At 35.2% G+C, this 15,343-nt stretch overlaps 1 protein-coding gene across 11 annotated transcripts in view; it reads right to left on the reverse strand.

The window, feature by feature from the left end:
- Positions 1-15,343, reverse strand: part of SLIT2 (slit guidance ligand 2) — a 263,097-nt gene that overhangs the window by 59,270 nt on the left and 188,484 nt on the right. For 7 of the 11 annotated variants that reach the window (XM_083833918.1, XM_083833911.1, XM_083833919.1 and 4 more), the window contains exons 11-17: positions 15,022-15,093; positions 14,413-14,484; positions 12,427-12,570; positions 12,135-12,298; positions 11,364-11,387; positions 7,710-7,860; positions 593-667 (exon numbers count right to left, since the gene is read on the reverse strand). In XM_083833918.1, the coding sequence (XP_083690044.1) occupies positions 593-667; positions 7,710-7,860; positions 11,364-11,387; positions 12,135-12,298; positions 12,427-12,570; positions 14,413-14,484; positions 15,022-15,093 (702 nt within the window). The remainder of the gene's footprint in view (positions 1-592; positions 668-7,709; positions 7,861-11,363; positions 11,388-12,134; positions 12,299-12,426; positions 12,571-14,412; positions 14,485-15,021; positions 15,094-15,343) is intronic. The other 4 variants (XM_083833914.1, XM_083833912.1, XM_083833916.1 and 1 more) reach the window with 1 other exon arrangement.

Here is a 15,343-nt window from a genome sequence, read left to right on the forward strand (position 1 = left end):
ATGATCTGCTCTTGAATGGCTGCCATATACCTAAAGTGAAAGAAAAACTTTTCATAGGTTTCTTGTTAATAATATCTGCAACTGGTAAGATTATAAACAAATCTTGGAACATCAGCTGTGGACATGGATTTACATGGATCAAACCATTTTTTTTTTTTTCTCAGTCATATAATTTTGATATTCCCCTCTTCTAGTGACAGTTTAATGAAGCACCGAATAAAACGCATGTCTTGAATGTGCTGAAAGAGGCAAAACTGCCTGGTTAGGGAGTAGTACAGGAAGTTACAAAAGATTACTAGAACCTTTTTTGAGCAGCTTATGCTCAGCTCCCTGCTGTGGCTGCATAACAGACCAGCTGGCTGGACAACGCAGTGAAGGTGCTTGAGCTATACCATGAGAAGTTGTTACTGGGAATGTCTAGTCCCATAGAGAAGAACTGACATCTCTGATCTACCTCAGTGATTCATTTAAACCCATTCTTGATTTTTGATTAGACCATACAGAGTCTTTCAGAGATGAAAACTATCAAAGGAAACATAGCAGGTAGTTAACATGCTATCTGAATAGACAAGGTCAATGAAGTTGCACTTACATTTTACGCAGTTGAGGAAGCTTCTTAAAGATTCCAGTAGCTTCCAGGACTGAAAATTCATTGTTATTGAGTCGCCTACAAGAAATGACATCAATTTCAGAAAAAAATATTCAGCCATTGGTACAGAATGTTCCTCACTAAGGGAGCTCTTCAGAATGGTTTAACTGAATAGCTGGTATTCAACTGGTAGCTAAAGAACAATTCAGTATATACTGACATTTCTAATTCCAATAATTCCCATGAATGACATTAATGAGACATTCTCATTAGTTAAAATTAGAAATACATAAGACATATGGAATCAAAAACAGATCACAAAGTACCATACAACTAAAACTGCAGAGAAATCTAAGATGTTTTTAATTTTCCTTTTAAGGGCAGAAAAACAAAAATATAGCTAGGGAAGGGTTCCATGGCAATTTATAAATAAAAATATTTAAGAAATACATATAAGCCACTGAAGACTAGTTTACTGTTCTTTAAAGGATGTCAGGTGGGGTCTGCCAAACATCTGGAGGTGCTCAAAGTACACAATTTACAAGAAGGAAATAATTACTGTATGCTCATTGCTTCTCTGGAATATGGACTGTAACACAGTGCATAGGTCTTCCGAAGAATTTAAAAACACTTCTCTGACCATGGTTTATCTTCTGACCACTAAACCGAACACAGAAATTGTGCAAGAAATCATTAAGTGTTGCTTTGTAACAAGAGGCTATACTACGAGCAACAGACACTAGCCTGAAAGATTATGTGGATTTTTATCTTTCCTGCCCAGATATCAAGGTTGTTCTAGTATAGTGTACCTTTAGTGGCTGCTGGGTTAGGGGACCATCTATATTTCAAAAAATATGTGCCCTGACCCAGTGTCCTCTATTTCCTCTCTTGAAAAGAAAATGGAAATTATAAGTCTTGGACACTATATGTTTTAATGGAGTCTTTTTATTAAGGAAGCATGTTTTTCTAGCTGTTATTTAGAGATCTTAAATAGGAAGGAAAAGAGATGACTGAAAAAAATCACTGTGAAATGGAATTTAACATAAGCCCTAAACCAGAATGCTTTTCAGAATTACCTTATTGCAAGAAAAGATTAAAACAATAATAATAATAATAATAATAAAATCAACTTAGAAAACAGGAGAAAGCTGCTTGTTCATCCTTCCTTCCTGCTCACATTCAGTGATAGCCAAAAGGGAAATTAAGGTTGTAAATCTGAAGGTATGGCAGTACAATAGTTTCGGCACAGAACCAAACTGAGAGAAGACTGGAAGACGGTTTTGGATATACATAGAACTTTTGTATACTATACTGAAGTACAACAGATATGAATTTAAAAAAATGTTACCAGTTCTGAAAATCAGCTGGATGACTTAATGTGATATTGGGACCATATCAAATAAATCCTTGCACAGCAGCAATTAACAAAGCAAAATCATCATTGTAAATTGCCTCTTTTTTTTTTCTGTGAAACAACGAACAGCAGAAAAAACAGAAACAACAAACATTCTATAAAAGCTGACATTTTCAAATAATTTTCAAGTGCTATATCATCTGATAGAATGACTTGCTTGTGAAGACATCTATTAATTCTAACAATTCTTCCTTGCTGTACTCTTCTGCAAATGATTCTAACCCCACTAGAAAAAGGCAATTTCTTCTTATTTCCAACAAACTTTTACATATTAAAAATAAGTTAGTATATCTGTCCCTAAAGTTTCTTTCACACAAATGCATTCAATCCTTTCATTTTTCATAGACCATAGAGTGGTTTGAGTTGTAAGGGACACGTTAAAGACCATCTAATTCCAGCCCCCCTGCCATGGGCAGGGACACCTCCCACTAGACCAGGTTGCTCAAAGCCCCATCCAACCTGGCCTTGAACACTGCCAGGGATGGGGCATCCAGAGCTTTTCTGGGCAACCTGTTCCAGTGCCTCACCACTCTCATAGTAAAGAATTTCTTCCTAATATCTAATCTGAATCTACCCTCTTTTAGTTTAAAGCCATTCCCCTTTGTCCTATCACTCCAATCCCCGACAGAGTCCCTCCCCAGCTTTCCCGTAGGCCCCATCTAGGCTGCTCTAAGGTCTCCCCAGAGCCTTCTCTTCTCCAGGCTGAACAACCCCAACTTCCTCAGCCTGCCTTCATAGGAGAGGTGCTCCAGCCCCTTGATCATCCTTGTGGCCCTCCTCTGGACTCAACTCCAAAAGGTTCATGTCCTTCTTCTGCTGGGGTCCCCAGAGCTGAACATGGCACTCCAGGTGGGTACTTGTGAGAACAGAGTAGAGGGGGAGAATCACCTCCCTCAACCTGCTGGCCATGCTGCTTTTGATGCTGCCCAGGATATGGTTGGCTTTCTGGGCTGCAAGTGCACATTGCTGACTTATGTTGGTTTCTCATCAACGAACACCCCCAGGGCCCTCTCCTCGGGCCTGCTCTCAGTCCATTCTCTGCCCAGCCTGTATCTGTGCTTGGGATTGCCCTGGCCTAGATGCAGGTCCTTGCACTTGGCCTTGTTGAACTTCATGAGGTTCACATGGGCCAACCTCTCAAGCTTTTCCCTTATAAGTCTTCTTTTTTTCTTTAACTCCTTTATTTTTTTTCCACGTGATCCATATCCACTGTGAAAACTGAAGTCTGTAACACAGCATTCCAGATAATATTTTACTACTGTTATGTACTGCAAAACAATTACCTCATATAACTTACTACACTCCTGCACATACATCCCCAAATGAAATGCGTAGCAGTGCCAAGTGGCACTCAGTCATCTTTAATATGTATGATGACATCACAATAGCCTTTTTTCTTGAACTACTGCCTACTTATTCCTCAATCTTAATTTGTGCTGCTAATTAGTCCTGCCACATGTAATATCTAGGATTTGAATTTTTATTTTATTTAAACTAGTGTTAGTCTACTTTTGATATTAGAGAGCAATTTTAAGAATTGCCCATGTATATTGAAGATTCTGAGTATTTGAGAAGTCTCTCTATGCTTTCCTATAATGGAAAAGAAGCATCAGTTGAATCACTGTATTGTCTTTGGTTAAAACTGTAACACAAATCATATCTTCTCTCAGACTTTGTGCCTATGGTGATACCACAATACATGCATCATCACTGAGGACAGATCCACAAAAAAGGGACATCAAGAGTTACAAACTATGTGTTTGTGGTCAGAAAAATGACCACATGGATCACATGGCATTTCTATGGCTAGAGATTGCTGGCTTTAGATATGGAATTATTAAATACTTGTGCAAGAAGATTTCATTGTATTATTGTGGTAAGTGATACTGCATACCCAGGAATCAAAATTATCACAGATTATTGGAAAACTACCACATGTGGTGGTATCTTTCTGGAGCCTATTGCTCCACTGATAAAGGTAATAATGACAGTTGCTACCTGCCAATCACCAGATCATGAAAATGATCTCAAAAATACTTGTATGTGTTTTATTCAAAGAAAAGTACTGAAATGCCATTCTCCAAACAGAAAAGCAAACAAAAAAGCATTTGATGATGATGTCTAAATGTTCTGGCTTTCAGTTTCATTTGATGCTTTTCACTGTTTTGTTAACACAATAGACAAGATTTTGGTACAATAGTTAAGTATTCTTGGAAGGCTATGTACCGCATTGATATTCTGTAGGCTTCAAAACCATGAAGTATTATCTTGTTAGGATCTGGTGTTTCATCAGATATTGTACAATGATTTTTAAAAAAATGAACATATAGGACTAAAATTACTTTTATCTAGAATTTCTTCTGGAGACTCTGGCTTGAGTAATTTATCAAATGCTTGTTTTCTCATATATTAGTATGCTGACTGAAAAATAGTTTATTTCTGGGACTCATTTACAGACTTGTACTTTATCTCGAATGCTTCAGTGGCAGATTAGACAGGCTTTCTGGAAGACTATGAGCAAGCAACAAAATAGAAATGGTTAGCACTTGACTTGTTTAAACATTTTTTCACTTTTTACAGTCAAGTATCTGTCTTGAACTGTATTATTATTTTCTTTCTTTTTTTTTTTAACAATAAACTAGTTTGAAGATACAGTTTTTTGATATGTTTTTTTTTTACTGTTGTAATCTATATAATCAATACTCTAGCCAGTTTATATGGCCAAATAAGCAGCTAGGAGAAACTGTGATGAGGAAAAAAAAAAACCACCTTCAAACTCCTTTTCAGAAAACTTTCCTGTTGTTCCTTGCAATTTGTTGAGCTGAAACACCAAAGTTTGCCATTTGATGTGAGTACAGAAAGAAGAAATTATTTTCAAGATAACATTCTAAAAACAGATTTAAAAGAAGCATCACAAATTTGCCTGAGCTGTAGACTAGAGCAATATTTTTCACTACATCATCTCTAGAATGACAGAGATAAAAGTAGTTTGTCATCTTTAGTCCATTAAATTGCATATTCCATACCATATATTTTGATGCTGCCAATGAAGATGTTTTCTTATATCAGGCTAAGAAAATATTTATTTTGTTCCTTATGTTATCTTCTACTGATTGAAAGCCATGTTGTCTTAGAGGTTCCAGGATTCTTGTTACTTTCTAAACCGTCTGGGATAAGGGATGGAAAGAAGCCTGGACTTTAGAGATCTACAGAGATTGGAGATCTCCAGACAATATATTTGAGAAAAAATGTTTGCGAGAGAAATCTAATGAAATCTTGACATTTCCTTGCTTTAGATCTTTGTTTCCAAGCTCCAAGAGTATCAGCTCTAAACAATACCCTGCAGAAAATAGTCTAGCCTTTGTCCTCACTGTTAGAGAAGCATTAATGTCACAAGTATCTTTCTCACAAATTTGGTCAGTAAAAGAAAAGAAAGGTTAACTAGCTGTTCTTTTCATGTATGTCAGTAAGTGAGCTGGAAATCACAGAGTGACCCTAGAACTAGACTGAAGTCCCAAGCAGAGCAACAAAGTCAATGTATAAAAGACAAAGAATAAGAAGAGGAAATTAGGGGAAGAGATGTGTTTCATCAGTGAGTCAAATACCAGAAGAATATCTTTAGCTATGGTAATTGGATTTTTAGAAGAAGTTTAAAAATGCAGAAATAATCTCACTACCCCTCTAAAATACTTTCAAGACTGTTGAAAATTTTCTTGCATCAAAAGACTTGAAGAACAATCTCTAGAGCTTATCAAGAAGAAGGTTGAGAAGTGATTGTTAAAGTTGAAGACCATCTTACTTTGATGAAGTACTGGATAGAAAAGGGCTCTTTTTCAGCAAAAAATATAAAAGGAGCAATGATGGAAATTGAAGAGAGGCAGATTCTAATTGAAAGTAATGTTTTCATTTTAAAAGATTTTAACATAGATGAAGGGAGTTGATTAACTTCTGTAACATTCTCAGGGAGATGGTACATTTTTATCCTCTGATACCTTTAAACAAGACTGGATGCTTCTTTGAAAGAAGTGCTGTAACCGGACATGAATTATCTTTTAGTCAAACATATTTTTTTGTTGTTGTTGTTGCCTGAAATTAGAGAGTTTAAGATATACAGCAGATGAGGCTTGATGATTTCATTGTTTCTTCTGAATTTAATATGTATGGATCATAATTATAGAAAGAAAACACTCCAAAGTTTATCTTCCACATGTAAATAAATGAATAGGAAAATCAACGACTAAAACACTAAATTAAGGGTATTATTTATTCATAGCAGAGAGAATTAAATGGGAATCCTGTTAAGAATCAAGACAATGCATGCCTGTCACTTCAGCAACTCCAACTCTCATCTCTTGGTTCAGTAACTATAATTTTTACATCCGTTACTTTATGTACTCCTTCTACAGTCTGAACTGATACCCATTTCATCAGCTTTTATTCTTGAATTGAAGAATAAAATGTCAAAATATTATAGCATGTTACATAATTTTGATGAGTATTTTTGTCTTCTTTTGAACTTTACAGTGAAATCAACAGTTTAAATGTGGTCAAAACCTACAGTTTGGTTCTACCACATATGCCATTTTTTCTCTTGAATCTGCTATCATTCTAGGTACAATCAGAATTGCCACTCAGATTTGTAATTATAACATCACCGAGTTCAACTCCTTCTCCCAGCTCAGTCAGACAAAAATCTCCATCTCTATTTATACAATATTTCAATTTCAAATTCCTTTTCCCATCCAGACATTCAAAATCCCTAACCATGGTCTCATTATTCATTGCTGTACAGTTGCTTTGATGCTAGCTGCAGACTGTCTTTGAAGATATTTGCCATACTGTTTCTCTTCTCACCCTTGTGGGTCAGAACTTGATCACAGCACTTCTGTCTCCATATCTCTGTCCCCCCCTCTACTACATCAAATCAAAGTACATCTTTTGCACCTTAACATTCTGCCTTCTTCTTTACATTAAATCTTACAAGAAAAACAGCTATTTCCTCCTTTCTTTGCTCTGCCAGTGATGGCCACTTTCATCTCCTGCCTTTCTGTTGATTCTTCAAGCATCTCTCTGCATTCCCTTCACTGTGCTTTGCACATGGGAAAAGCTTGTAAAGCTGTCTTAATTTTATCTTTGAATCCCTCCTTGAATACTGCTTCAGTTGTAATGCCTACAGATCATTCCCATATGGCACTTGTTAAGCAAGTAATAATCTGTGACATCTTTTCTGCTCATCTCTGTTCATTATATTATTATCTCATCTTAACCCAACTCTGTCTTGTCTGGTTTATCTTCCTCTGGTCTCCTGCCTGACACATAATGTGAGCTTTGCATAACAAGAGTCAGCTCTGTTTTATTTAACACTTAGGTAGTGCTTTTTAAGACGGAGCCCTGGTTGCTGGATGTCCTACTTGACATTGTAGTTAAAATAAAAAGCATAATAAATCCCACCACCTTTCCAAAAATTCCAAGTGGGTAGTTTGTGTACTGGAAAATGGCACTGTAGAATAGTTACCTTATCATAATTTTTAAGGCTTAATGGTACAGAAATGGTGCATAACTCATTTTTATTAACATCTAGCCCTTTGAAATTCAACACAGAGGTTAACTTTTGTTATTCAGAAAAGTAAAGCTGTGGTTTCATATTTGAAAATTTTAGATGGCCTTTCCTTAAGCGAATAATGCTTTATTATGGGTTCAACTTACAACTCTGCTGTGTACTGGGGGATGTGATCAGGTATTTTGTTGAGTTTCTGATTGGAGCAGTCCACTGTGGTCCCTTCACAGCGACATTTCTCAGGGCAAGCCAAATCTGCAAAGCAGTCTCCACTTAATTTGGATCTGTAATCTTCAGTGCCTGTGGAAGAGTCAAGTCAAAATACAAATACTGAGTCAATAAAGTAGGAGATTTGTTTCTTGTGAGAAGGTTGAAAAGATGTCTGCAATGCAGATAATGAGTGGGCAACTTGGGAAGTATATGATAAACTTTGTGATACTGAACAGACACAGGGGCTTCAAGAGAGGGTTAAGTATAGGGGCTTAAGATATGCTGGAAAAAGAAACCATGACCAATTTCACATAACAGGATAACATAACTTGAGCTTTTCACAGCTGTACTTTCTGCTGATTGTGTTGTCAGCCAATCTAGCCTTGTTTATAGCTAATCACACAAATGCCACTGATTCTTTTAGAATTTATTTTCTTTCACAGTATCAAGAATAAATGCCACCTTTTCTCTTTCTCATGTTACAAATTTGTATTGTTGACTGGACTTCATTAACCTCTGTGATTTTTTTTTTATTGTCCCAGCCCTCCACATCATCTCAAACACATAAGATTGAAAGTCTTATCTTCAGCTTTAATTTTTAAAAAATGTGTGATCCTGACTTAAGCCTCAGCAGCATGCCATGCTGTAGAAAGCTGCGTGACGTTCCATGGTGCTTGACAGAACCATGTTTTACTCATACCTCACAACCACATGGTTAGATCAAGCACAACAGAAAATCTCGCTACATTATCAAAACTGCATCCATTAGGCCAAGGATAAGAGCAAGGGAAAAGAGGAAGGAGTAGGTATAAGTTATAGAAGCATTTGAAGTTTAATACTTGCTTACATGACATGGCATTCTTTTCACTGAATGTCCAGTGCCACAGTAACAGTATTACTGTCACAGATTAAATTAATGTACAAAAAAAAAAAAAAAAAAGAAAGAAAGAAAGAAAGAAAGAAAAAGAACCACATTGAAAGTTTCCTCCACCATTTCCCAGAGTCAGTCAAAGAAAACATCCTAAACAGATCAGGAGAAAACATCCAGTAAGGAACTGAGGGTGGGTGACAAAGAAAACAAAGAGAAGCTGAAAGGACCTGTGGGTTCTTCCTGGACAAAGGTGAAAAGACTGAGACTAGTAGAAGGTGCATCAGGGCTGGGAGGTACATTGTGATTTAGCTCAGACACTGAACTTTACTTACAGCCAAAATGGTGAACTCCTGCAAAAGTAAAGATAGCCAAGAAGGAAAGAAAGACAGAGTAATCCCAATTAAGACAAAAACATGAACTAAGCTCTCATGTTCCCTACTTAACTTTAGTTTGATTAGGGGATGTTGCTAAGGGGTACCATCTTCAGCAGAGAAAAAAAATAATTAATTTTAAGTGGCATTAAAAAATGAAGAAAAAATTGGGGTTAATTACAAATTTCATGGAGGAAAATTATGTCTCCCATGCACTATTCTTCATTATTTCAAATCTGTTTGTTAGAAGCTGTTCTTCTTCTTTGAACATATATACACACTATGCCACTTAAAATACTTAATAAACCAAAGAAACATGGGAGAAACAGATAGCTCAAGGGTAGAAAAAGCAGTTGTCATTTATTATTATGTCTAGCATTTGCAAATATCTAAGTAACACATATGATATAGCTAGTTGGAATATTTCTATGAGCTAGCAGATAAACTACTTTTCTAAATTCACGATTTAATATTTGTTTAACATTTAGTCTTCCAAATTAATATACTGAAATTCTATAAGGAATTCCTAGTATCTACAGAGCAAGATCTCACTATAACATATTTTTAAAAATATTAAAAATAGACTTGACTTTTTAAAGAAATGTTAATATTTTTACTGTATTTACTGAAGCATAGAGAAGTATTTTTAGCATTTTGTAATACTCATGAGCAAGGCTACAAATACTTTTTTTTTCTTCTGTGTCCAGAATAAATCACTATTAGTAGTTCAAAGTAAAAAACTAAAATATTCAGGGATAAGATCTTCAACAACTGAAAGAATTTCATGCAGCATCTCCCTGATATCCTGATGGAAAGAGAAAGCACACGAAGTGTATTTCAAGAAGCAAGTCTGTAGCTGCACTTTTAGAATGATTTTATTTATTTATTTTTTTTTCAGGAATAGCATTTTTTTAAGTGTACGTAAACAAACCTAAACTGCATGTGTGGCCATATTATAAACAGGCTGTGAAGACATTTGCTGGCAAGAAAGCAGTTCTAACTCAGACACAAAATTTGTGCTGGCAAGGTTGAGTAGAAGTCACTCTGTGGCAGGAATACAGCTGTTGTACTCATTAAGAAATTGAGTGGTAACTACAGGTTTGAGAAACTGTATCCCTGTTTTATGCTGCTTTAAAACACATTTTTTGCAGCTGCCAATCCTGAAAAATTGCTGCCTTATTTTGTATTTCAGTTTGTCTTTTCTTCATATTCTAACCAACATATTAGTATGAAGGCATGGAGAGCTCACATAATTGCTGCAAATTTAAGTAACTCATCACACAGCATTAGGAGAAGAGCTGTTAAACATAGCAGTTTAAAAGACGAGGACTAAGACCAATCAATAAATCAGTACTTCAGACACTGCAGAATGACAATATACCTGTAGTACTTGGAAGAACAAGTGCACTGGTGTCATAATCAATTATTGTAGATATTTGTCTGGATATTAAACTATGGCAGAAAACCCTGCTTGCAGATCACATACTGTAATTCATCAATAGATTCATTATGCCCTTGTTTATTTTGCCAATACATTATTTGTAATCTGTTAGGAAAATAATGCAAGTGCATTTTTTTTTAATTAAGAAATCAGTGCACACACCTGACAAGCAAGGTAAAATAAATAAAGAAACATATTTCAAAGAGCTAGGGCCAACATCAGTTAATCTGAAAATATCATAGGCTTTCTGTAGCTTTAATCAGTGTGTAAATTACTGTTTCACCCCAAATCTAAAGTAATATTTTCTTTAATGGAAAACATTTTTGATTAGTTGTGACTCATGTGTCACCACAGAATGCCTTTAATGAATATTAGCTTTCTTTTATAAGCGTTCCACTGTGATTTCACAAACACAAGGAGAGTGAGCAAGCAGTAGCTGCAGACGGTGTAGAGCATGAAAGCAAGGCAAGAAAACTTTCATTTGTAGAATTTATTTTAAGTTGTACTAGCTCTTTGACAGTAGTATGGACTCCTGTATTTAAAAGCAGCTCAGGAGCTACATTTTAAAAACAGTAGTGGCAGAAAAGGCAAGGTACAAGGTAAGTAAAGGTGTCAATTGAAATATGAACTAGCAGGTGCAACCTTCTACATAATTTAAGCAAGGGTATAATTTTGGTAAGTTGTGTGCAAATTTGTGAGACAAAATGTAAATGGAGCTGCATGCTAAGCTCTCATATTCAGAAATCAGAACTACTAGTAATCTACAAAGGAAAGCTATGTCTAGCTACAGGTATTCGCTATTGTTAATATACATGCATCAGTTTCCTAAAAGCTATAACAAACTTTGCTTTTGGGAGGAAAGGGAGAGAGTATCTGCAGTTAGTCAATCTTACTGCAGAGCCAAACCTACCTGGAATGAAATACTGTTCTTTAGCTAAATAAAGAGAAAAAAATAGAAGATGCACCTGAATGTCAGCAAGCAAAGAATGAGTTTTATTAGATAAGTATGGACTACAGTTAACTACAGATAATTAAGTGAAAAAATGTGTATTCACAACAAGAACTGATAAACAACAAAGTGTGAATAGTCATAAATGTATCCGGAACATGGATAACAAACAGTTCTCATCTGGTATTTGCACTTGAGAGTGAATAAATTGTAGAATGTGAAATGCACCTGGAACAGCTGGATACCATATGACAAAAGTTAAGGACTTAGAGAAATGTAAGTAGGAAATGGAATAAGATTAGAAAAAGAAAACAGTAAATTTCAGTATGAGGTAAGCTCCCTGTATAAAATGAATATGTCATGTTTCCATATTTAGCTAGAAATTTTTAGATCTTTCGTGTACTCCAGAGCCTTGTGGAAATTTTACAAAATGATTTATGTCAGTGATGCTTGTAGCAAATAACTTCAGCATTGCATTCTGAAGTATTATATACTGCATTTCTTTGTTAGATTTAATGCTACTCAGAAATAGTGCCAAATGTGTTAACTGTAGTAATGTTCCGTGATCCAATAGGCTATGACTTCCATGACTTCCCCCCCTTCGGCTGAAGAACTAAAAAAGATTTTGTAACATTTAATAATTCTGTAGAGAGCCAGCTGCCTTCATTAGAACTTCTATAACCACTGGTTTTGCCAATAAAAGAAAAATAGCAGCTGAACTAAGAAAATTACCTGAGCAGCGGAATTTCTTGCTTTTGATCTGTCCAATCCTTTTGTTTGCCAGACGGCGGGGGCTGGTGCAGCGGGCACCACTGGTCTCAATGGGGTTTGTATGAAGATAATCCGCCAGCCACTTCAGATGGCAGTCACAGATAAATGGGTTCTGAGCCAAATGCCTTTCATGAAGAAAAAAATAATAATTTCACACATTATTTCCCTTTAGTCTCAGCAGTTTCTGATATTTTGAGTACATTGTAGAATATGAAGTCATACCAAAGATGACCATAAACAAAAGCATACATACAAGGTCTGAATTGCACGTAGAGGTGAGAAGGTGCCTTTTGCAATGGTCTGAAGCTTGTTGTCATACAAAGAAAGGAGATTCAGGTTGTGCAGATCTTGAAAAGCATCAACTCGCAGGCAATTTATCTTGTTGGCATTTAATAATCTGTTTAAAGGAAGACAATTATAAAATAAAAGATTTTTTTCAGTGTCAATGAAGATTCAACATTTTTCACAGATAATTCTTTGTACTCGTTTTATAACCAGAGCAAGAAATGCAGGAACAAATATTGACAATGATATAAGGCACTTCAGTGAATTGAAATATCTTACTTAGGTGCTCTAAAATTATTTTGAAATTTTTGCACCTTGCAGTTGAAATGGGCAGGTTTATTCAGCTACAATCACATTCATTGTATGTGCTGGCAGAACTTATGCATGTGTTATTTGTCTGTGCAAAGAAACAAGCTCAAAAAATCAAGTATCTGCAAGGAAAACTAGTTCCTTTTGCCAAATAAACAAACAAACAAAAAAGGAACTGAACACTGTGTTCATTAGCTGGAAGAGATGTGCAGTGGCACTTTTAATTATATGTTACTAATCAGCATGCTGCCGCATTAACAGAGTTGTAGTAAAACTGGTGGCATGGAATATATCCAAATTTGTCTTGGATCCTTATTCTTCATCTTCAAAGGAAACCTTTTCTTCCCTGTACCCCCCAGACTTCTAAAGCTAAAATAAACAAGTCAATTTAAACCAATTCCTTCATGCTTTTGAAAAGAAAATAATTTTGACATTCAATTAGTTGCATTTTTCTAACAAAATATTATTTTTTCCCATTTGCAGCCAGATGGAATGGTGGATTTGAAAATCAATGCTTTGATAAACAGTTTCATCACGCAAGCAGAAATTTTCTTAAAATATTTTGCATAGACAATACATCAAGCTATGGACTTATTCTTAATATAGAATAAACAAAAGTTCAGATATGTCCCTTCTTTGTTTTTTTTTTTTTTTTTCATCTGAAATATGTTTTTGTAACTAAATTCTCTTTAAAAGCAAACAGAAACACCCCCCACCACCACCCCCGACATTTGGTTTCTGACTAAAATAAATAAAAATGTTAAACCTCTAGGTGGTGCTGAATCTTGAATTCCCTTTTTTTTGTTTGTTTTTTCTCCATTCTCAATGAGTTATTAATAAAAGACATTTAGCCAATCATCAACTATAAAATCTGGACATTAAATGCTTCTAACTAAATGGGAAGAAGCCATTTCCTAAATTCACCGGTCTTCAAATTAACAAGTCAAGGATTCTGGGACAATGTCTTCCAAAAGCACTATTAGTTGTTTTATGGCCTGTTTCACAAATCTGTGTCACACAATACAACAGCCTTTTCTACTTAATCTTGACAATATTTGATAAACATATCACCATGACATTCCTCTTTACTCCCAATATTAACTCCAAATAGAAATGGTTTACAAGATTACACATGGGAGTTTCTGAACTGTTAAAAGAAACAGCAGCTGGAGTTCATAGAGTCAAAGAATTATACACTGAAGAGTCTCAAAAAATATTAAAAGTCATCAATGAAACTTACTGTAACTCTGTTCTTACATGGGTAAAACTAAACTACATAATACTTCCACTACCTATTATTTGTATATAAATCATCCAAACGTTTCTACCGTATCTCACCTACAACTTTATACACACTATTTAGTATTTACATCACAAGACAGTGTCATGTTATACACTTTATCATTATAAATTCCAAAGAAGATAATAGTTTCAATTGTATTTATTTTAGGCTGAGACATTAACTGAAATATCTGTGGATGAATGGCAAGCTGGCCTACCACATCTCACTTTAACATAATTTGTTTTTATTATACTCTGATCTTACGCACAGGATTTCCTGCTAGTTCTTCTCCAGGCATTACTCTTACCAAGTCTGCCCTTCTGGGTTACCCCCAAATAGAGTAAATATTAAATAAATACTCACAGCAATTGCAGAGAAAAGAGTCCTTCAAATAAGCCTTTTGGAAGTTCTGTAATTTTATTGCCATAAAGGACACTGTACCAGGAAATAAAAAAGCAAACAAAGCTGTTATTATGAAGTTTATATACAATGCAATTTTGAATATAATAATAATAATAATTTTTCAATTTTCCTGAAGGGAATTTAACAGCAGTGACTTAATACTTGCAAGATCCCTGTGGTACTGTGAGATGGCAGGATCACATATTTTCCCAAAGACATGCCACACAAAGATCTCTCAGCAGAACCAGCACCTCACTGTGCGCAGCCTTACCAAGGGACCTCTGTAAGTGGATTGCTGTTTTTAAGAATAAAAACTAACTGGGGAATAAACAAACTCTTTGATTTCCTTCAACTCTGCCATGAACATATTTAAAAGAAAACATACGTTTTTTTAATGTCCAGTTGTGATACAATATTCAATTATCACTCTAACATTCTGAAATTATTTTTACAGCTTTCAGTATTGATTGAATTTATATAAAAATCCTGCAGAGCTAAAAATCCAAAATAACTTCAGTATAAGAGTATGAGAAATTAGCTTCTGTTTCCACATGTCAAACAGATACCTACAGTGAATTGAGTGAACGTAAGCCCTGGAAAGCATCTGGAGCTGTTTCAGAGATCTGGTTATTGCTCAGGTCACTGAAATAAATGAAAGTTGCTTCAATTAATTCAAGCTATTTTTAAAATAGCAAACATTACAATAATTCATAATTAGAATTAGCTGTGGAAGAGAGAGAGAGAAATTAAAATACTTATGTGAGACACTGCTGAAGAATTTGAATATAAAACCACCAAAATTGATAGTAAACTGAAACAAAATGCATGATTAAAAATAGATCTTTCATATGCTTGAAAAAAAAAAGACGACTGAAAAACATACGCTTCCGAA

This window comes from Anser anser (genome assembly GCF_964211835.1).
Source record: "Anser anser genome assembly, chromosome: 4".
In the NCBI taxonomy this organism is placed as follows: Eukaryota; Metazoa; Chordata; class Aves; order Anseriformes; family Anatidae; genus Anser; species Anser anser.